Source organism: Suncus etruscus, chromosome 1 (genome assembly GCF_024139225.1).
Source record: "Suncus etruscus isolate mSunEtr1 chromosome 1, mSunEtr1.pri.cur, whole genome shotgun sequence".
NCBI classification, from domain to species: Eukaryota; Metazoa; Chordata; class Mammalia; order Eulipotyphla; family Soricidae; genus Suncus; species Suncus etruscus.
The window spans coordinates 202,328,937-202,350,719 of NC_064848.1; the positions used below are offsets into that span (position 1 = coordinate 202,328,937).

The following is a 21,783-nucleotide window of genomic DNA, read 5'->3' on the forward strand; positions in this document are numbered from 1 at the left end:
CCTTCATTCTTTTCTCCCTCCATTCCTTCCTCCCTGCGTTCCTTCTTTTTTCCTTTCTTCCCTCCTTCCCTCCCTCCCTTCCTTCCTTTCTTCTTTTCTTCCTTTTCCTTTCCTTCCTTTTTGCTTCTGCAAATCACCTGCGGTGCTCAGGAAACCCCAGTTCTCTACCTGAGGCTCCCTCCTGCTGGTGCTCAGGGAGTGGCCAATGGCATCAGGGACCAAACCTGGGCCTTCCACACGCTCGGGCCATGCTGCTTTCTGCTTGGACCCAGACATTATCATTTCTTAAAGACCATTTCCTCAAAACATAGAATCCTCCACAGAGCAAATCACCCCAGACACAATTGGCGTGCATTGATGATCTCAGGAAACGGCAAAGAACAGGGCAAAGGGGGTTCCCGGGGCCAGAACGGGGCTCAAACATGACCCCCCAAACCACGGGAGGGACACGACGGTCCTCAGACTCAGAGCTGAGGAAGTCACATGGGGTGCAAATGGTGCGTGTATAAGGCTTGGCTCCTACCCCCCCCCCCCAATAATGGGAAACCCAGGAGCCAAGAATGATCGGGATAAAGGAGTGATGGAGCAATCCAATAAAAATCCAAGGCCACTCCAAGAGGCTCAGTTACCTTTTCACATTCTCTTTACCCATTTTGGGGGGGTGGTTGTCTTAAAACAAGGTTTTTCCTGTGACCCCTAAGGGAACATGTGCTGTTTTCCAAATATAACACCCAGCCTGGTTTATATCAATAAAAATGAGTCCAGAGGGGAAGAGGGCTGGGGGCAGAGACTAAAATGCCTCCCTTAAATACAGGGGTCTCTGACATTTTGCAGGAGCTGCCTTCTCCCCCAGACACCAAAGCTTCACATTAACCCTGTCATGACCGTGGGACCTCAAATAGAATGGAAGCCAAGAAGGGGCTAGAGAAGACGAAGGAGCAGAACCAGAGCCTCGACTCCAAACTTCTAGAACATTCCCAGCAATACTTCTGAGACCACAACTTCTGTGCTCATAAGAAACTACTCAGAAAGGCAAATAAAGGGGCCGAGCCATAGTTGAGCAGGGAGAGTGGTTGCCTTGCATGCAGCTGACCTGGATTCGATCCATAGGGTCCCCCCAGTACTGTCAGGAGTGATTCCTGAGCCCAGAGCCAGGGGGAAACCCCTGGGCACCACAAAAAGAAAGAAAGGAAAGGAAGGAAGGAAGGAAGGAAGGAAGGAAGGAAGGAAGGAAGGAAGGAAGGAAGGAAGGAAGGAAGGAAGGAAGGAAGGAAGGAAGGGAGGGAGGGAGGGAGGGAGGGAGGGAGGGAGGGAGGGAGGGAGGGAAGGAGGGAGGGAAGGAAGGAGGGAGGGAGGGAGGAAGAAAAAGAAAGAAAGAAAGAAAGAAAGAAAGAAGGAAGGAAGGAAGGAAGGAAGGAAGGAAGGAAGGAAGGAAGGAAGGAAGGAAGGAAGGAAGGAAGGAAGGAAGGAAGGAAGGAAGGAAGGAAGGAAGGAAGGAAGGAAGGAAGAAAGAAAGAAAGAAAGAAAGAAAGAAAGAAAGAAAGAAAGAAAGAAAGAAAGAAAGAAAATAAATAAATAAAATGGGAAATAAAACCCAAAGACACGAAGGAGATGAAGCCAAAACACCAGAAAGGACAGGCAGGAACATTCTAGAAAGACGACCTAGCAAATACCAGCATGAACACGGGGCCTCCAGACCGGTTCTAAGAGTCTCAAGAACCCCAGGGCACCCCTCAGGGTCACACACCAGTTTAGGGTGCAGGCCCTGAAGATCTGGTGTCAGCGGCTCTTCAACTCGCTATAGGAACAAGGACACCCCAAAAGAAATCAGGGAGAACGTGGGGCTCACCTGGGATGTTGTGGATGGTGATGGCCAGGATGAGCAGCGCCAGCCGCCTCCAGCTGCCACCCTGCCCTGCAGGGATTCCAGGGGTTGGTTCCAGAGCAGGACTCTCTGCCTGCACCCCTGCCTTCTTCCTTTGGTATGCCTCGCCATTCTCGGCCTTGTCTGCAGGGGAGAGGGGAGAGAGCCAGATGAGAACCAGGTAGCCAGCCAGCACGTGCAGCAGGAGGAATCATGGGCACAGACTCGGGGCTGAAAAAACTTTCTCTAGAGTGCCCGAAAGGTGCCAGCCTTGCCCTGCTCTGCTCTATCCTGCCCTCCCCTCTCCCCACCTCTACCCTTCCTTCTTCCATCCTTCCTTCTTTCCTTCCCTCTTCTTTCCTTTCCTCTCTCCTTCCTCCCTCCCTCCCTCCCTCCCTCCCTCCCTCCCTCCCTCCCTCCCTCCCTCCCTTCCTTCCTTCCTTCCTTCCTTCCTTCCTTCCTTCCTTCCTTCCTTCCTTCCTTCCTTCCTTCATCCTTCCCTCCCTCCTTCTTTTCCTTCCTCTTTCCTCTTTCTCTCCCATCCTCCTAACTATCATCCTGGGATACAACCAGCCCCCAGTCTTGGGGTTCATGACCAAGCCCCACTTTGACAAGCCCCTCGGAGGTCCAGGGGCGTCTAAGGGTACAACAGGATGTCAGGGGTACCGGCTTGGCACGCATAGAATCTGAATTGGCTGCCCTGCCCACCAGCCTGAACCCTGATCTCTGGGGCTTGGGTTAGGAGAGTGATGGGAATAGTCTGGAGAAGGTCCCAGAAAGCAGCTTGAGACCCCCCTGAAGTATGAAAGTGTCCCTCGGGTAGAGAGACTGTTTCTGAGGGCTGGACCATCCCAGACCTTGAAAGTTCTCTGGGTTGATGGTGCCTGGATGGATGTGGGATGTGGAAAGCAAGGATAGGGAAAGGGTTGGTCAAGGTGTCACATAGGAGGAAAGGTGGGGCGCTGGGTGATAGATCAAGACAGACCCTGAGGTTTTGGGTTCCTAGACCAGCAAGGTGACCAGATGTCCAGCCCAGCTGCTTCAGAGTGGGCCCACAGAAGTGAGGGGTTACCGAGTGGTAGCACAGCAGTAGGATGTTTGCTTTGCACATGGCTGACCCAGGCTGGACCTGGGTTTGATTCCTGGCATCCCCCCAAGCTAGGAGCAATCTCTGAGCATAGAGCCAGCTAGGCAGGAACATTCTAGAAACATTCTGAACACAGAGTCAGACAGGGAGGAAAATTCTAATAACATTCTGAGCACAGAGTTAGACAGGGAGGAACATTCGATAATCATTGTAAACACCACTAGATGTGGCCCAAAAACCAAAAAAAAAAAAAAGAAAAGTGAGGGGGCTTTGGGCTCTACTGGGGAACAGCCCTCAGCATGGAGACAGCCCTCGTAGAAGGCAGGTGGGGGGACTGAACTTATTCCATGCTGTGGAACAAAGGTCCCAATTCAAAGGCAGATGCAGAGAGGGGGCAGGTGCTGGGTACCCCGATCCCTAGGGGTGCTGGGGCACTTCCTTTCCTCCACAGCAATGCTCACTCCTCAGGCCCCAGAGTCACACCAGGGAGACCAGACTGGCCTTTCTAGACCAATTCACCCAGGAAGCTGTTTCCTAGTCTAAAGACACATGGGAAAACCAACCCTGTTTCCAAACCAAGTGTGTGTGTATTGTTTCTGATTCAGCAAAGGGGGGCTTTTCAGGGGGCATGTGGGTACCCAACCTCTCCTCCCACCCTCAGTCATGCAGCTCCATAGTGGAGGTTACCCTCTGAGGCTGCCATGACCTTGCGAGGGTCCAAACTCACAGCCACAGCTCCAGAGACCCGACACCCTGGGAGAGTGAGGACTCGGGTCCACTTTGGGGCCAGAGTGACAGCCCAGTGGGGAGAGGGTGTTTGCCTTGCCAGCAGCTACCCCAGGTTTGATCCCTGGCACCATCTCGGAGTTCCCGCGAGCACCGTGCTGGGAGCATTCCAAGATACAAGACAAACACCTTCATGAGCCTCTGTGACGTCTCTCCAGAAACTTTCTATTTTTGCGGCGCTGAGACAGGGCATCTGGGCAAGGCAAATGGCCCGTGGCTGAGTTACCCTCTACCCTGAAAGCTGGAAGTCAATGGATACAGCTACCCAGGAAGGGGTCTGAGGAGAGAGAGAGAGAGGCAGAGAGAGAGAGAGAGAGAGAGAGAGAGAGAGAGAGAGAGAGAGAGAGAGACAGAGACAGAGACAGAGACACAGAGAGAGAGACACAGAGACAGAGAGAGAGTGTTTGTGTGTGTGTGTGTGTGTGTGTGGTGATATACTAGGCCAGTACTTGGCACACAGAACAGCATCATTAAAATTCACACTATGAGGCTGGAGAGATAGCATGGAGGTAAGGTGTTTGCCTTTCATGCAGAAGGACAGTGGTTCAAATCCCAGCATCCCATATGGTCCCCTGTGCCTGCCAGGGGCGATTTTCTGAGCATGGAGCCAGGAGTAACCCCTGAGCGCTGCCGGGTATGACCCCAAAACCCCAAAAAAACAAAAGCAAACAAAAAAAGATCCACATTCCTCTTGTGCATTTGAACCCACAAGCCTGCATTCCACTTGCTTTGCTAAAAGTGACTAACATGGGGCTTAAAGGTTTAGTTTAGTTTAGGTTAGATTTTATGCCTCCAGCCTCAAATATCTTGAGGGCTTTTTCATTTGATTCTGGGCCTGGGGGACCCTATGGGATGACGGGGATCAAACTCAAGTCAGCCACGTGCAAGGCAAACACCCTCCCCACTGTGCTATCATTCCAGTCCCAGACTCTGAGCCACCCCAACCCAGCCCCAAGTCCGCTAGCCATTGCTGGTCTTTTGTTCCAGGCAGCCATTGGTGCAGTTTGCAACTTTGGTCACCTGGGGGCGGGCTACATGGGCTCCTTCCCAGGCACTGACCACCGGCCTCCATTCCTGCAAAAATTCTGTTTTACAGTTCCGGGGTTCATATATCCCCCTAGAACCCTGTCAAAGAGAACTGACCTGGAGCCCAGAGAGAGATTACATCGGGACTAAGGGGCTTGCCTTGCATGCAGCAAAGCCGATTCAATCCCGGGTACTTTGCAGTCCCTGGAGCACTGCTAGGGGCAGCCCCAAAGTACCACTAGGGGTGACCCAGGTCACCCCTTGCTCTGCAGGCCCCAAGCAACACCCTATCCTGTGGACGTTGGCATTAAACTGAGTTTCCGGTTGGGCTGAGAATTGCCAGGAGGGGGAACTGAGATCCCCTGAGCATAGGCTGCTGTTGACACAATGATTAATTAGTTCTGGACATGCCCCCTGGACACGCCCCTTGGACATGCCCCTTTTAACAGACAATGGTGGGAAAGTATATAAGGAAGGAGTTTGACAGTTATGGGGTGGGCCCAGGGTAGAGTCTGGAGCAGAGGTTGCAGGTCCATGGGGTGGGGGTGGGGGAAATGGAGATAATATATAGGGAATTGCTGCTCGCTCCCTATTCTCCTCAAAGCCTGAACTTACAGGCCTCTCCTGACCCTTTCTGACAGGTGGATTGCTTCTCTCTCTCTCCCTCTCCCAGAAACCCCTGGTCACCCTCAGACTTGAGACTCAATACCTCCAGACTTCAGACTGGACAGTGGCTGAGTGACTCACATCCCCAGAGAACAGGTGGGTGGTGAAGAAATCCCCCACCTGTCTCCCTTCTTCTCTCCTCTCCTGCCCAATTTTGACCTGCTCTTCCCAAAGGAGGAAAGGATTTTGTTGCAATCCAAAGAGGGAAGGGATTTATTCTTTTTTTGTTTTGCTTTGTTTTGGGGGGGGGCCACACCTGGTGATGCTCAGAAATTATTCCTGGCTATGTGCTCAGAAATTGCTCCTGGCTTTGGGGACCATATGGGATGCCGGGGGATCAAACTGCAGTCCATCCTAGGCTAGTGCTAGCAAGGCACTCGTCTTACTGCTCCACGCCACAGCTCCAGCCCTCTTTATTTTTGGGGGGGGGGGGTCATACCCGGCAGCACTCAGGGGTTACTCCTGGCTCTGCACTCAGAAATTGCACCTGGAAGGCTCAGGGAACCATATGGGATGCCGGAGATCAAAGCCAGGAGTCAGAGCATGCAAGGCAAACACCCGTTGTGCTATCACTCCAGTCCCTAGTTCCAGGAACCTCTTACTGCCAACGTCCAGGCTGCGAAGCTGGGGCCTAGCATGGGACCCCCAGACTGCAGAATGGAAATGACATGAGACCCCAGACTGCAGAGCACTGGCTGCCGTTTCCCCATTCACTCAGGATTTGATAGTGGCAGGGCTGCCCAGCTCCTCCCCAGCCTAGCCAAGCAGCAAGGCCTTGCCCGGCGTCTCTTGGTTCAGCACCAAATGGTGATAAATGAGGGAGGCCATGCCAGCTGGTGTCAAAGGAACCAACCGTCAAAAGACTCAGTTCATGATGCCAGGAGCCCAGGGACTTGCCGTGAAAGTTAAGTCAGGACTAAGAGCAGCTCCTGCCCTCAAGTCTGACGACTTGAGGACACAGACAGGGACACAGAGAATTATGGTCACCCCAGACATGTGCCAGAAACCATGCTCCTTGAGGTGCCGCATCTGGCCTTCCCTACAGTCCTAGGCAGTTATAGTGCGCTGTGATTCACCGTCCCACAAGTAGGGTTCTCTTGGGTCCCACTACATATGCCCCCAAAGATCTCCCCCCCCCAATTAGGGCAAAAAACAAAAAGTTTTGGAGTAATGCACAGTATTCTATACGTTCTCATAGCATTGGCCATTTCTTTTATTATTTTTTAAACTTTATTCATTTATTGAATGATAGATTGGTTTCTGGCCCTCTAGCGGCACTCAGGGGTTACTCCTGGTTCTGCACTCAGAAATCGCCCCTGGAAGGCTGGGGGACCATATGGGATGTCGGGAATCCAACCGGGTCCCTTCCGGATCAGCCACATGCAAGGCAAATGCCTACCACTGTGCTATCTCTCTGGCCCAGTATTGGCTATTTCTTGGGGGGAAAAAATGGAGGGGGGAGACAGTATAGAGGTAAGTAGTCTTGCATGCAACCAACCTGGGCTTGAGCCTTAAGCACCGCCACATGTGATCCCTGAGCACAGAGTCAGGAGTAAACACTGAGCACCACCAAATGTGGATAAAAATAAATTATACAAGGGTCTGGAGCAATAGTCCAGTGGATAGGGAGTTTGTCTGGCACACAGCCAATCCGGGTTTGATCCCTGGCATCCCATAAGGTCTACAAAGCCAACCAGGAGTAACCCCTGAGCACCTCCATGTATGCCCCCCCAAACAAAAACAAAATATTTTGTCCTCAGGGATTGCTCTGAGAAACACTGCTCCCAGAGGTTCTGGGGGTTGGGGATAAAACAGAACCCAGGGCTCCTTTTCAAAAATAAATTTTTTTTGGTTCTTAAGTCACACCCAGAAACACTCAGGGATTAATCTTGGCTCTGCTCTCAGAAATCACTCCTGGCAGGCTCAGGGGACCATATGGGCTGCTGGGGATCAAACCCAGGGCTGGCCACGTGCAAGGCCAACGCCCTACCAGCTGTGCTATAACTCTGGCCCAGGGCTCTGACTTTAATCTTTTCCTACAAATATTACTGTAAATCCTCTCTCCTGCATCCATGATCAGAAAATCAAACAGAGTCTCCAGGAGTCAAATCGCTGATGGAGGGTCCTGGGAACCGACTAATTAATTTTCAGAAAGGCCATGCCATTTCCATGCTTCCGTATGGAGCTGGAAAAATTCCCTCATGCCATATTCTTAGTCGGCCTGGGTTGTTAGTTCTCCCCTAAAAATAAATATATTCACGTCTGGGCGGGGAGTGGCATTTCCTGCCATTTGTGTTTCTTGGACTACAAACGCAAGATTTTTAGAGTTTTGGGCCAATCCCGCCACATCTTGTCTGTGAAAGTCTCGTACCCGAGTGAAATCTCTTTATGTGACGATGCCATTAGGCACCAGCTTCTGGAACTTTCCACCTCCATTAATGAAATTCCCATCTAGTTTCCCTTATCATTCCATCCATCCTTCTGCCCCAGTATTTTCTGCTTTATGTCTGGTGGTGTCAAAGGGGGGGGGGTGACCCTGAAAGCAACTCTTTGCTCCCCACATGCAATCATGAATCTTTCCCCCAAGCAGGTGCCCTGCAGAACTTCTGGCATCTTCTCTGTCTTCCCTGCTACTCCCTGAAAAACCCTGGAGTTCTTGGGAGAAATAGGGCAGATTTGCAAACAGTTCAGTCATGGGAGGCGTGATCTTTCCACCAATTGATGTCAAAGGAACTGTGATTCAAGGGCTTGATTTTGTGTCTCAAGGTCCAAGAGGAGGAGGAAGAGAATGAAGAGGAGGGAGGAAGAGTCAAATAGAGGCAGGCAGGGGGGAGACTGGAAGGAAACTGGGGACATTGGTGGTGGGAAATGTGCCCTGGTGAAGGGTGTTGGACACTGTATGACTGTATGAAACTCAACCAGGAACAACGTTGTGATATAAAAGCCAACTGTATTATCAACAACCTGTAGCTGTGGTGTTTAAATAAAGTAATTTAAAGACGGGAAAAAAAAAGACTGTTTGAGGCTATGCTGGTGGCTGAGGACAGGAGAAGAAAGGCCCAGAAACCAGCCCTCCTAGATGTAAAGAGCCCGAAGAGCCCGAGTTGCTGTCATGCTTGGTGGTGAAGTATTCCTGTGTCTCCAGGCTCAGAGAAGGAGCCAGAGTTTCCTAAACCAAGACACAGGGGCTGAGGAGACGGTGCAAATGGGTGGTACGCAAGCTTCGGCCATGGACCCCCAATCTCTGCCGGGCAAAACCAAACTCCCCTCCCAGCTTCCCCCCAGCAACCCAGGTCTCTGAGTGTGGCCTCCCCAGACCCAAATCAAAGAAATCAATAAACGAAAATCCAGATTTAAATCTAAATTTATCCAGGGGAGACTGGAGTGATAGCACAGTGGTAGGGCTTTTGCCTTGCATGCGGCCAACCCAGGACAAACCCAGATTCAATCCCCGGCATCCTATATGGTCCCCTCCCCCCCCCGTATCCCCCCCCCATGCTTGTCAGGAGCAATTTCTGAGAGTGGAGCCAGGAGTAACCCCTGAATGCCTCCGGGTGTGGTGCAAAATCAAACGAAAAAATCCATTTAGGGAATTTGGAACTCTGAGCACTGTCCTCAACTCTCCTGGTGCTCAGAGGCTGGGATCAGAGGCTGCTGGGGGAGTCTGGGGTAGCTGGACTCCCCATCTCTGTCCTTTTCAGTCTGAACCAATTTTTCCAGGCCCTGAGAAGTAGCCTGGGCAGACTTATCTTTGCCGGCCTGATGAATAAGCAATCGCTTAGCTACAACACGGAGACAAGGAGCTGCGCGTAATTGGGTGCAAATGAAAAGGGCTTCCGACAAGAGGGGTTCACGGGGTGGCTCAAGATTTCTCACCTGTGACGCCAGAACCCACTCAAAGCAAGGCTTGTTCCAAAGAGCTGAGAAAGGGAAAGGTTTCTCCTTCCAGCCAAAGGAGCCAGTTTCCCAAGAGACTCAATGTTCACTTCCATTTTAAAGAGCATTTGCACCAAGTTGAACCAGTTCCAGAAGAATTCACTGGGGTTCACGATGAAGTCTCGGGGTCTGCAGGGATCAGCCGGTGGGGAGGGCAACTGCCTTGCATGGAGCTGACCCAGGTTCAATCCCAAATTAGCACACTCGTTCCAGAGGAACCTGGGGCCCCTCCCAGGGAATTGAAGGGCACACTCATACAGTACTGTTATTTTTGGTCTTCTGATGCAAAGAGCAGGGAGAAGGCAAGACAGAACTCTGAGAGAATCTAAGGGGCCCGGGTGAGCCCCTGTGACATTTACCAGTAGAAATGAATCGAACTATTTGCTAAGAAATGCAAATAGGAGGGGGGAAGTAGTCTCTGGCTCTAAGGTGAACAATGCAGAAGGGAGAGGCATGCAGATGGAGAGAAATGCAAGTAGAAGGAAATGCAGATGAAGAAATGCAGATGAGAGAAATGTAAATGAGGTAAATGCAGATGAGACAAATGCAGGTGGATCCCCCGACAGCCCTGCCTCAGCAGCATAGCCAGCAGAAACTGGGAGCAAGCTAGGGGGAGTGATAGCAGAGGAGGGATTGTGTTTGCCTCGCACATAGCAGACCCAGGTTTGATTCCCGGCATCTCATATGGTCCCCTGAGCCTGCCAGGAGTCATTTCAGAGCACAGAGCCAGGAGTAACCCCTTGAGCACTTCCAGGTGTAGCCCAAACATCAAATAAATAAACAAAAGCAGAAATTTCATTCGACTTGCTTCTCCCACTTTGGGTGGGGTGGTGGTGGTGGGAAAGAATTGACTGAGAGTTGCTGGTTTCATTCAAGGAGAGATTTATCATACACACCCATGTTTACTGCAGCATTACTCAGCATAACCAAGAACTCATCCCCCAGCAACTAGATGAAGAGGCGGCATGTGGCAGCAGAATACTACACAGCTACGAAAAAGCAAACTATGCTCTGACCTTTGTCACTGCACAGATGGTCCCTGGGCACACACTCAACTAAGGAAAGGAAAATCAGGAGGAGGCAGAAAAACGTCACATGATGCCACAGCAGAAAAAACCAATGTGTGGAGCACCAGACCAAAAAAAAAAAAATCAATCCTGAGACAATGGGACCAGTTGGGGGTCACCAGGTGGGAAGAAGGGGGATGGAGGTGGGCATGGAAAAGGATGGGCCACTTGCCCTGAATCCTATATACTTCACACAGGGCCACACCTAGCAGTGCTCAGGGCTTACTCCTGGCTCTATGTTCAGAAATCTGAAAACTCCTGGTGGTGCTAGGGAGGACCAAATGGAATGCCAGGATCGAAGCCGGGTAAGCTGTGTGCAAGACAAATGCCCTCCCTGCTGTGTAATCGTTCTAGCTCCTTCCCCCTTTCCTTGATGGCCCCCAAATCACACAGGACATAAAGTCCCCAGGGGGCTACTGGTGGTGAGAAAAGGGGGTGACTGGGAGGGCCCAGAAAGAGCCAGAGCAGGAAGCTCCATGGATCTGTGCACACCTACTCCGCCATCTATGTGGGTTGCATGTTGGCTGCTTTGGCTCTTCCTCCCTGGGGGCCCAAGTGGTTCTCCTGAGGGAAGGACTGTGGGGGGAGATCAGACTCCTCCTAAGTGGTAGGGGTGTTCCCAAGGTGAGCTGGGGGGTCAGATGTGAGAACCTGCCAGCCCTGTGCCAGAGACCCTGGTAAGTGCCCCCACTGGGGAAAAAGGATTAATTCAGCCCCCAGGGGGTCCTGCCCTCTAGAACCTTCTATGATGTTGCAGGGAGAAGAGGCTGCTGGCTTAGCGACTGAAAGGAAAACCTACCCAAACCCCAAAAGACAAGGAAGGTGTCGCTCACTTGGACAGAGTGGAGAGATGACAGCGAGAGTGATCAAGCTCAGGACGGGGTATGGATACCTGCGAGCTGTGCGCTGGTCATACCCAGGGCCCCCAGACAGCAGAGCAGCCCTGAGTTTTCCGGCTCTTTCCCCTCAGACAGCTGAGAAACATCAGCGAGGCTGCAGGAGCAGAGCGAAGGAGGAGGAGTCCAGTACAGAGAAAAAGGGGTTCAGGGGGCACTGGGGAGAGAAATGGGTGTGAGTGGGAACTCGGAAGAGTGAGTTAGGTGTGGAGAGACAGAGCTGAGTGGCCAGAGAGAGCTGTAGCTATGCATATTTAGGAGAGGGGGGGGAGAGAGGAGAGAGAGACAGAGACAGAGACAGACAGACAGAGACAGAGACAGGCAGAGAGAGAGAGAGAGAGAGAGAGAGAGAGAGAGAGAGAGAGAGAGAGAGAGAGAGAGAGAACTCGGCTGGGGCCCTGGCACCTGTGCAGGAGGGAGCACAGACCCCCAAGGTTCCCTGGCAGGTGCCAGCAAACTCACAGAGAGAGAGACGGAGATGTAGGGGACAAGCTCATCACACTTGGGGACTCCAACTGCTCGGCCATCTGTCCGTCCACAGCTCCTCCTCTCCCCATCGAGGGGTGAGCACAGCAGCACATGTGGGTATGCAGGGATGCACAGACAGACAGACAGAAGACAGACAGACAGACACACACACACACACACACCATCCCATGTAGGTGCTCGGCAGCGGTGGAATTTACACACACCAACTAGCACCTGGTTTAGGCAAAACCTGACCGTCACCTCTCACCGAGATGCCAAGTTGTGAAGAAGGATGTGAGTGGCCTGAGAGAGAAGGCAGGGCTGAAGCCAGGACCTTCCTTCCCATCACCTGCAGGTGCCAACCCTGGTTCCACACCTAGCAGCACACGGGGTGCCATGAGCACCACCAGGGTTCACTCCTGAATACAAAGCTGGAACTATTCTGGAGCACTGCCAGGTCAGACACAGACACACACTCACACAGACACACAGACACCCCCCCCCCCAGAAAGAGCAGCAGACTGCTCGCTTTTAAAGGTCAGTGTCCACTTCCGAGAAAGACCCAGACGTTTCAAGTTGTAGGAAGACGAGCTGGTACGAGTGGGGTGTGCTCCAGAGTGGGGAGCCCATCAATGCACCCCCCTGCCCACCCACAGCTGCACAGACCCCCCCTTTCCCTTCGTGGCAGTTGAACTCAACGCTGCAGAATCAGGAGCTCCTTTGGGGGGCAGGCAAAATCAGGGCTGATTTAAATGAGGAAAGGAAGGAGAAAGGTCCCAACCTCTCCTGGGCCAGCAGCTTTTGCCAGGCTCCACGGGCATCTGTCCACCGCTGCTTCCCCCAATTATTCATGAGTGGTAATTGGGGGAGAGAGATACCTGCAGTTGGGCTGGCGGGGGCAATAGCAGCAGGTAGCATCCATGAAAGGACTGAGTCACTTGCCCCCCAACATCCCCTGTAAGCCCATCAGAGGATCTCCAGAGTCTGGTGGATCTGGGCAAATACCCCAGAGGTGTGGGCTTTGTTCTCGCTTCCTAGGGGCCTGGCGGGCTGGCAAGGGGACAAAGTAACTAGAGGGGACTTTGTTCTACCATTGAAAGGGATCCTGAGCGGGCCACTCACTCGTCAGCAGCAGCAAAAGCAGCCCAGTCAGGCTCACAAAGCCGCCTTCCCTCCATCCCTGCCATGCACCATTTTCTTGTTTGTTTTTGGGCCACATCTGGTGGTGCTCAGTGGTTACTCCTGGCTCTGCACTCAGAAATGACTCCTGGCAAGTTTGGAATATCACAGGGGATGTGATCATATGGCAAGAGCCCTACCCACTGTGCATCTCTCCAGCCCCTGCCATGGAGACTTTGCCCAAACTTTTGCCCAACTCTTAAAGCATCTTCGGTTCCTTCACGAAAACAAATCTTCCTCCTAGCCCAGGGGCTGGCCTGCCCCTTGGACACATCACCTGACTCTCAAGGCACAGCTGGAGACATCTTCCCCCTGGCCCCCAAGACACCATAGAGGGCATCTGACATGAGTTGAGAACTGCACAACTGTGGAACCAACACAAGTCAAGAGACCATCCTAGCCGCCTCCACTTAAGCAGAGAGATGAAAGATTTCTGTTGTTTCTTTGTTTGGGGGCCATATCTGCAGTGCTCAGGGGTTACTCTTGGCTCTGCACTCACTTATCACTCCTGGTAGGGCGCACAGGGGACCTTAAGGGATGCCGGGAATTGAACACTGGATGTGTGCAAGGGAAATTCTCTCCTGCTGTATTATCACATTGACCCAACATGCTTTTATCTAGATTACACCCCAAGTAGATGAGGGGCTGAAGCCAAAGCACAGTTGGAAGGCCTTGATACAACCAATCTGGTTTCAGAGCCCAGAATCCCATAGGGTACCCCTGAGCTCCGCCAGGAGTGATTCCTGAGTGCAAAGCCCTGAGCATTGCTGGGTGTGGCCCAAGCCCAAAACCAAAACCCAAACAACCAAGTAGAAGATGATGCCGAGTCAGGAGTAAGTCCTGAAAATAGCTGGGTGTGGCCCCCAAGAAAAAAGCAAAAGAATAATATTTCCAAGTTTGTTTTCTTTGTTGTTTGTTTGTTTTCATCCCTTGGCCAGACGACTGGGCTCCATTATGCAACCCCCTGCTCCCCAGACTCCAATCACTTTCTGATGAAAATATCTATGGAGGGGCTGGAGAGAGAGCACAGTGGTAGGGCATTTATTTGCCTTGCATGCAGCCGATTCAGGACAGACAGTGGTTCAAATTCTGATATCCCATATGGTTCCCAAGCCTGCCAGGAGCTATTTCTGAGTGCAGAGCCAGGAGTAACCCCTGAGCGCCACTGGGTGTGACCCAAAAACAAAAATAAAAAAAAATTATTTATGGAGGCTATTGAAAGGAGGTTCCCAACTCAGTGGTCAGAAAAACACCAATCTAGCTAAAAAACAGGCAGGCAGTTCTCAGGAGACCCTTCCTCTGCCAAGAAAAATTTGTGGATGACAGAGAGGCATGTCCAAAGAGGGGCGATGTCACTGGCTGGCAGGGAAAGAAACTAAAAGCCTGGGCTGAAACAACAGCACAGTGGGGAGGGTGTTTGTTTTGTACATGGCCAACCTGGGATCGAACCCTGACATCCCATATGATCCCATGAACCTACTAGGAGTGATTCCTGAGTGCAGAGTCAGGAAGAACCCCTGAGTACCAATGGGTATGGCCCAAAAGTCAAATAAAGTGAAAAAAATAAAAAGTCAAACAAACAACAGAGAAACATTGAAAGCACAGTGAAACCCCCTTCTCACACAGTAGCAGGACAGAAGGCCAAGGACAGACTCAGAGGGAGGGTATGGATTAGTCATATTTCCCCAGGGTGCAAAACAATTGGGCAGAAGCACTCTGGAAAGAGTATCCCTACTTCTCACAGGGACAAGGGTTGTCTGGCCCAGGGCCAGGGTGGGACATCAGGCCTGACCCTGCCAGGCTACTTTGGAAATTTGATCATTTTTGCCCGGTCTGCAAAAGATGCTTTTGTTGTTATTGTTGTTGGATTTTTTTTTCTGGTGTTTTGAGGCCACACAGTTGGCAGCGCTCAGGGTTTACTCCTGGCTCTGTGCGCAGAAATTACTCCTGGCAGGCTCAGGGGACCTTATGGGAGGCCACGGATCAAACCAGGGTGAGTCCTGGATCAGCCGCGTGCAAGGCAAATGCCCTATCGCAGAGTATGCTGAACTATTGCTCCAGCCCCTGGAAAATGTTGTTTCTAAATATCCAAACAGCTTTTAGCAAAACAAAACAAAAAGGTTCCCTGGTCCTTCTTCAGTTTTGCTTTGTTTTTCTGTTTGTTTGTTTACACTTAGTTAGACCCCTGGTCAAGAGATAGCAAGACCTACCTTACCACCCAAAGCAACGACAGATTGCGTTACTAACAAACGGGACTACGAGAACGTCCACTGAAGCTGGATTGGAAGAACCCCACTCGGAAAACAATAAACAAGAGCAAGAAGGGTAGAAGAAGATAACTAAGTTTTACCGTGAGATGCAACGGGGGATAGGAGTTATGGTGATGGTGATTTTGGCAAAGTAAGTGTAGACCAAATATACCCAAGGGTGCCCTGTTCCACCTGGCTGTAAATCTACTACAGCTCAATATGGTCATCGAAAATATTGGGAGGTTCTAGGAGTACCTCATGGGGAGAACTATCACTGTTTTCCAGGCAAAGCAGGTAGAGACTAATTTCTGCCACTGTCCAGTCATCCAGATGCGTTTGCCCACGCGATCTTTTTCTCCCCCCTTTTATCCATTTAATGAGAGGTTCATGGAACTGGCAGCGCCTGGATCACTTTGGGAAATAGGACAGTGGTTGAGACAGAAATTTCTAAGAGGCTCGTGACGAGAGGCTGCCTGGTGAATGCTCTCGGAGACAAAAGGCCCACGTCATAGGTCTGCTCTTATCGTTGTGAAAACATCCAGACGGCCTGGAGACCTGCAGACACACGCTGCTGACCTTCTGCTTTCCTTTGGGCATGCGACAGACCCTCGTGTTCTCTCCCCCAGCCCACGAAAAGGGCACTGAGTGACTGGGGTTTGTCCTTCTATTTTCTGCCTCGTTCCCTGGCAGTTGCTGAGGGTGGTTGTTACCGTTCGTCACCAAAATAATGACAATAATGATGACAGTAAATTATCTGAGAATTCCAGTGTCTAAGAGTTACAGGGAGGCCTAGAAACAGCTGTTTTGTCCACTCCTCACTCCTGCACCAAACACGGCTCAGACACGCACAGTACAAGAGAGGGAGGTGAGAAACATGCTTCAGAGGCCGTGAGGAGAAAGACTTTCTAGAACTCTCGGAACCACATGACTCCAGAAACTGCTCTGGTCCTATTTTCCCAGACCCAGCCCTGAGAGCTGACACGCCACCGGGTTGCTTTAAACCAGATTATTAAGTAGAGTCGATCTGCTCTTTGGTTCATTCAAACCACTGGCTGACTTCCTGTTGCCTCTGCTGTCAGTCTGTCTTCCTGTCTGTTGCTGTGAGTCTTCCTGAATGGCTTCCTGTTTCCTCCATCATCCATCTCCCTGCTGACTTACTGCTTCCTCTACCTCTAACTTCTTGTTTCTTCCATCATCCATCTCCAGCTGACTTCCTGTTTCCTCTCCCTTCAGTCTCCCTGCTGACCTCCTCGTCCCCCTAAACTCCCTTTCCCTCTCACTGAATTCCTGACCCTCATAACTTCCCACATCCTACCCAGCTCCAGACCTTCTCTCTGAAGACCCCCAGCCTCTCCAGAGACCCTAAAGATAGGTCCCTTCCCTCCAGGTTCACCTGCCCTGACCCCTGGAAGTGGACTAAACCAACAGTCCAACAACACATCTGCCTTCTGCTCTGACTCAGTACTCCTACCCACAGAACCAAAGAATACTGCCTAGTGGCTGTGTCCACTGCCAGTGCTGCCCAGAGTACCAGAGGCAAGAGGGCAGGCAGAATCACTGAGGCATCCCCAGATGGATGACAAGGGACACTGTGGATGGACCAAACAGGCTCCATCAAGGGGCTGACAGACAGACAGAGGAACATGGAGGATGGAATGAGAATTCTCCATCCAGGGGCCTGGTTTCTCTTTATAGAACAGAAGCGGGGTGAATCCACAGTGCTGAGGGAGCACTCCCCTAACTGTGACCCCAGTGTCCCCACATACCCTGGAACATGCCCCAGGAACAGGCATGCCTTCAAGAGCCTAATCTATCCCTTCATTCCTTCTCTGTCATCTGTTCCATCATCCCGCGGGCAGGAGTGTGTGGGGGCGCGGCAGAGTCCCCCCAAGTGTCGGCGGGTGGACAGGGAGGCTCTACCTCCACCGGGAACACTGTGTGCTGCGGTGGAGCCTTTTCTGTTGGGGGAACATCTGATTTGCATGCTGAAGCAGTGTCCTTTCGCCTTATTACTGATGTACAAGATTGCTTCTTCCTAATTATGTTGCAGGCACTCCGGGAATTCAAAGAGCAGAAAATATGTCAGGAACAATTTACAAATGCTGGCTATTTGGGTACACGCTTGCTGAGACGACAGCAAATATAGAAGCGGGAGGGGGTAGGCAGGGGGGGGGGACTCATTAAAGATGCTGGCTTTCAGCGAAGCGCTCCTTTTTCTGGTCCTAACGCAAGGCGAACGAACGCACAGCCTCGATCAGAATGTGCCGGGGAAAACAAAGATTTCTGCCTCCCATCTTTCGGCTGATGTAGGGGCGTTTAGGAAGGAAAAACAAAACTTTCCCTAATTGCTCTCCAGTTTGCTTGGGGAACTCCACTCCTCCCCCAACTTGTCACTTTATGAAAACATGTTTTGGGGGGTTTGGGTGGTGGTGGTGTTTTAAAGAATATATTTTGTGTTCACTGAACCATCCCAAGAGCTGGAAAATTCTTTCCCCGAGTGTTCTAAGTCAGGACTAAATGACAGGAACAAGCCCAGTTCTCTGGTCAGATCAACGATGCATTTGTGACTGAAGGGCTTGGTGGTTGCTTGGATTGAGGACAAAAGGTTCTTTTAGAGCAGGGGTCTCAAACTCGAGGCCCTCCGAACAACATTTGGTGGCCCTGCCCTAGAGGAATCTTTTTTTTGTTTTGTTTTGTTTTAGTTGTTTGGGTCACACCCCCCAATGTTCAAGGCTTACTACTGACTTTGCACTCAAGGATCACCCCGACTTTGCCTCCTGCGGCCACCAGGTAAATTGAATTTGAGACCCCTGTTCTAGAGTTTTCTGGAACCTTCTGGAGCTGGAATGGAGAAGCTTCCAGGTGTCTGATAACGCAGCCACTTTTCAGGGTTCTGTGTTGTGGTATCTGATCAGCTTTTTTGTTTTTGGTGTTTGGTTTTTGGGCCACACCCAGCAGCGCTCAGGGGTTGTTACTCCTGGCTCTACGCTCAGAAATCACTCCTGGCAGGCTCGAGGGACCATATGGAATGCCGGGATTCGAACTGCTGTCCTGCATGCAAGGCAAACGCACTACCTCCATACTATCTCTCCGGCCCCTCTAATCAGCTTTAAGTCTAGCTTTATTCCAGGCAGATGTTAGGAAGTAATTGGTGTTAGCACAGAAATTTGGTGCCCTAAAACTCAAAAGTTGTGAGAAGGACTAAATTCAACAAAAATCACTAAAAGTAATAGAAAATATGATCATTTTTGGTGTGTGTGTGTGTGTGTGTGTGTGTGTGTGTGTGTGTGTTGTTTTAGGGCCACACACATGCACAGCAAGCTCTGCAACTAATCCACATTCCCAGCCTGTAGTAGATTCTCTCTCTCTTTTTTATTTTGTTTTTTACCACACCCAGCAGCGCTCAAGGCTTACTCCTAGTTCTGCACTCAAAAATCACTCCTGGTAGGTTCAGAGGATCCTCCGGGATGCTGGGAATCAACCCACATCAGCCATGTGCAAGGCAAATACCCTCCCTACTGTATAATTATTCCACCCACCCCTTAATATATTCTTTTTTTTTTTTTAAGTTTGGGTCACAATAGGTGATGCTTTGGCTTACTCATGGCTCTGTACTCAGCAATCACCCCTGGCAGAGCTCAGGGGAACCCTATGAGATACCAGGCATCAAACCTTCAAACCTGGGTTGACTATATGCAAAGCAAGTGCCTTCCCTTCTGTGCTCTTGCTCTGGCCCATCTGGATATATTCTGTGTGTGTGTGTGTGTGTGTGTGTGTGTGTGTGTGTGTGTGTGTGTGTGTGCGCGTGCGTGCTTTATTTTGGGGGAGCCACACATGGTGGCAGTTAGGGGTTCTTCCTGACTGTGCTTAGAAATCACTCCTGGCAGGCTCAGGGGACCATATGGGATGTTGGGGTTCAAACCTAGGTCAGCCGTGTGCAAGGCAAACACCCTATTGCTGTGTTATAGTTCTGGCCCTCTGGATACATTCTTTTTTGTTGTTGTTGTTTTGTTTTGGTTTTGGTTTTTGGGCCACACCCGGCAACACTCAGGGGTTACTCCTGGCTCTACACTCAGAAATTACTCCTGGCAGGCTTGGGGGACCATATGCGATGCCGGGATTTGAACCACTGTCCTTCTGCATGCGAGGCAAACGCCTTACCTCCATGCTATCTCTCCAGCCCTGGATAAATTCTTATATCGTTCATACTGACACTGACCCTGCACACAGGGCGAAGCTCCATTCCCTTAATTTAAAAAAAGATGGGGGCCGGGAAGGTGGCGCTAGAGGTAAGGTGTCTGCCTTACAAGCGCTAGCCAAGGAATGGACCGAGTCCCATATGGTCCCCCCAAGCCAGGGGCGATTTCTGAGCACATAGTCAGGAGTAACCCCTGAGCGTCAAACGGGTGTGGCCCAAAAACAAACAAACAAAAAATAAAAATAAAAAAAGATGGTGTTGGGGCCAAAAAGATAACACAGTGGTAGGGTGTTTGTCTTGCACGTGGCCAATCCAGAATGGATGGTAGTTCAATTCCCAGCAACCCATATGGTCCACTGAGCCTGCCAGGAGTGATTTCTGAGGGCAGAGCCATGAATAACCCCTGAGCACCATTAGGTGTGACTCCCCTCCAAGGAAATATATGGTGTTGACCATCACCAACATTGTCATCATCATCATTGTAGTCGTCATTGAGAAGCAGAGGCGCCTGGAACATTCCAATGTATAATTGCACAACTTCCTTCAAGCTGTCCTCATTTCCATAAACATAAGTCAGGGTTATTTATGGAACTTGGGAGCATGCTCACCCTCCACTCCCACCAACCAGCCTTTCTACCACAGTCTCCCTGGCTCAGTTGTGTTCAAAAGAGAAACTTCTGGATTCCAACGATTTGCCACAAAACTCCTGTGACATTTATTTATTTATTTTTTATTTTATTACCGACATCCTGCTAGAAGAGCTAGAGGAGAAAGCGAAAGCCAAGATCAAGGGGAAAAAGGAGCTCAGGAGTCCAAATCAATGGAAAACTAGCAGCTGTGAGGCGACCCAGCAAAGCCTGGAAGCGCGAGTGGAAATATTTGATTCTGGTGTCCCGGGAAGCGAGCTTGGCTGCAGAACTGATAGGGGAGTTTCGTTGGGAACGTAAGTTCTAAACAGAGCTTCAAGGCTAGTGAGATCCCCCAGGAAGGGATATGAACAAAATAAGAAGTGGGAGGGGGGGCTTCTGATTAAATTCAAGGGGAAAGAAATGTAATTTGATGGAGAAGGAAGAAAGAAAGACCCCCGAGGAGATGGAAGTTATTGCCAGGAAGGCAGAATGAGAAGAGGGAGGGAGAAGGGCTGTAACTGGGAGGGGAACAAGGATTTGCAGAGGCAGAGGATGAGGCAAATGGCAACCACCTTGCCAGCCAGGGTCATGGTTGATAAATGTGTTTTAAGTGTCACCAGTTGTCAGTGAACAAGAGTTAAGGGAGGGAGGGCGATGTCCTGCACCTGATGGTATTGTCCATTAGCAACAAGGATGTGACTAGATTGAGACTCAGGGAGGTGAAATTGGAGAAGAGGATTCGGGAGTTGGGGAGGAGGAGCAGGCAGGCAGGTTTGGGGTTTCGGGTTCAGTGGAGTAGGAGTCTGCACCCCTGGCCAGGAGGCGGGTCACATGACTCGGCATTGGCCAAGGAGATGCAGGTAGGAGAGGAAAGTACCACTTCCCTGTGGCCCTCAGAGCATCACTTCCCTAGCCTGACATCCTTCCCCTGTCCAAAGGGGATCTGGTGATCAAGAACTGAGGCTGGGTACCATCATGCAGAGGGGCTCTGAAGAGTCCAGTAGTAGTAGTAGTCCTGCAGCTGAATCCGGGCTTCCACATACCCCACCACCAGAGACCCCATTTTCCAGGAGTAAAAACTCTCCATTCCCACCACATTAGCCAAACCCAGGGAGCGGGGGGAAAAAGTCTTTCTCCGTGACAAGAAAAACGGTTGGCCAAGGGTGTTCTATGTAGTTAAATGGAAACTGCTAATATAGATCGTACACAAACTGCCAATTTCGGAAGAGTGAGTGTTTAATAAAGTGCGCATACTTCCCAAACCCTATTAATTTTTTCTTTAATAACCGCCGTGCCGGTGAGTCTATCCCTGGGCACACAGGCGCGATTAGTATCTTAAAATTAACAGTCTTGGAGCCAGCGAACAAGTTCAACCAGATGGAGTGCAGGCTTTGCTTCCAGGTGCCCTGGGTTTGATCCGTGGTGCTGCAGGGTCCCCCCCCCCTCCCCACAAGCACAACCCAAAGTGGCCCCTGAGCATGGAGTCAAAATAGACCTACAAATATGGCCCCAATTTTTTTTTGGTTTTGGGGTCACACCCAGCAGCATTCAGGGGTTACTCCTGGCTCTATGCTCAGAAATGGCTCCTGGCAGGCACGGGGGACCATATGGGACACCAGGATTCGAACCAACCACCTTTGGTCCTGGATCGGCTGCTTGCAAGGCAAACACAGTGGCCCCAATTTTTTTAACTTAATTAAAAACATCCAAGTCTTCTAATATAGCTGAAAAT

General features: G+C 50.9%; 1 protein-coding gene across 1 annotated transcript in view; it reads right to left on the reverse strand.

Moving 5' to 3' along the window:
• The window catches only part of SLC39A11 (solute carrier family 39 member 11), a 175,559-nt gene that overhangs the window by 69,934 nt on the left and 83,842 nt on the right, over positions 1-21,783 (reverse strand). The window contains 1 exon segment of the mRNA XM_049769690.1: positions 1,850-2,008. Coding sequence (XP_049625647.1) covers positions 1,850-2,008 — 159 coding nt within the window.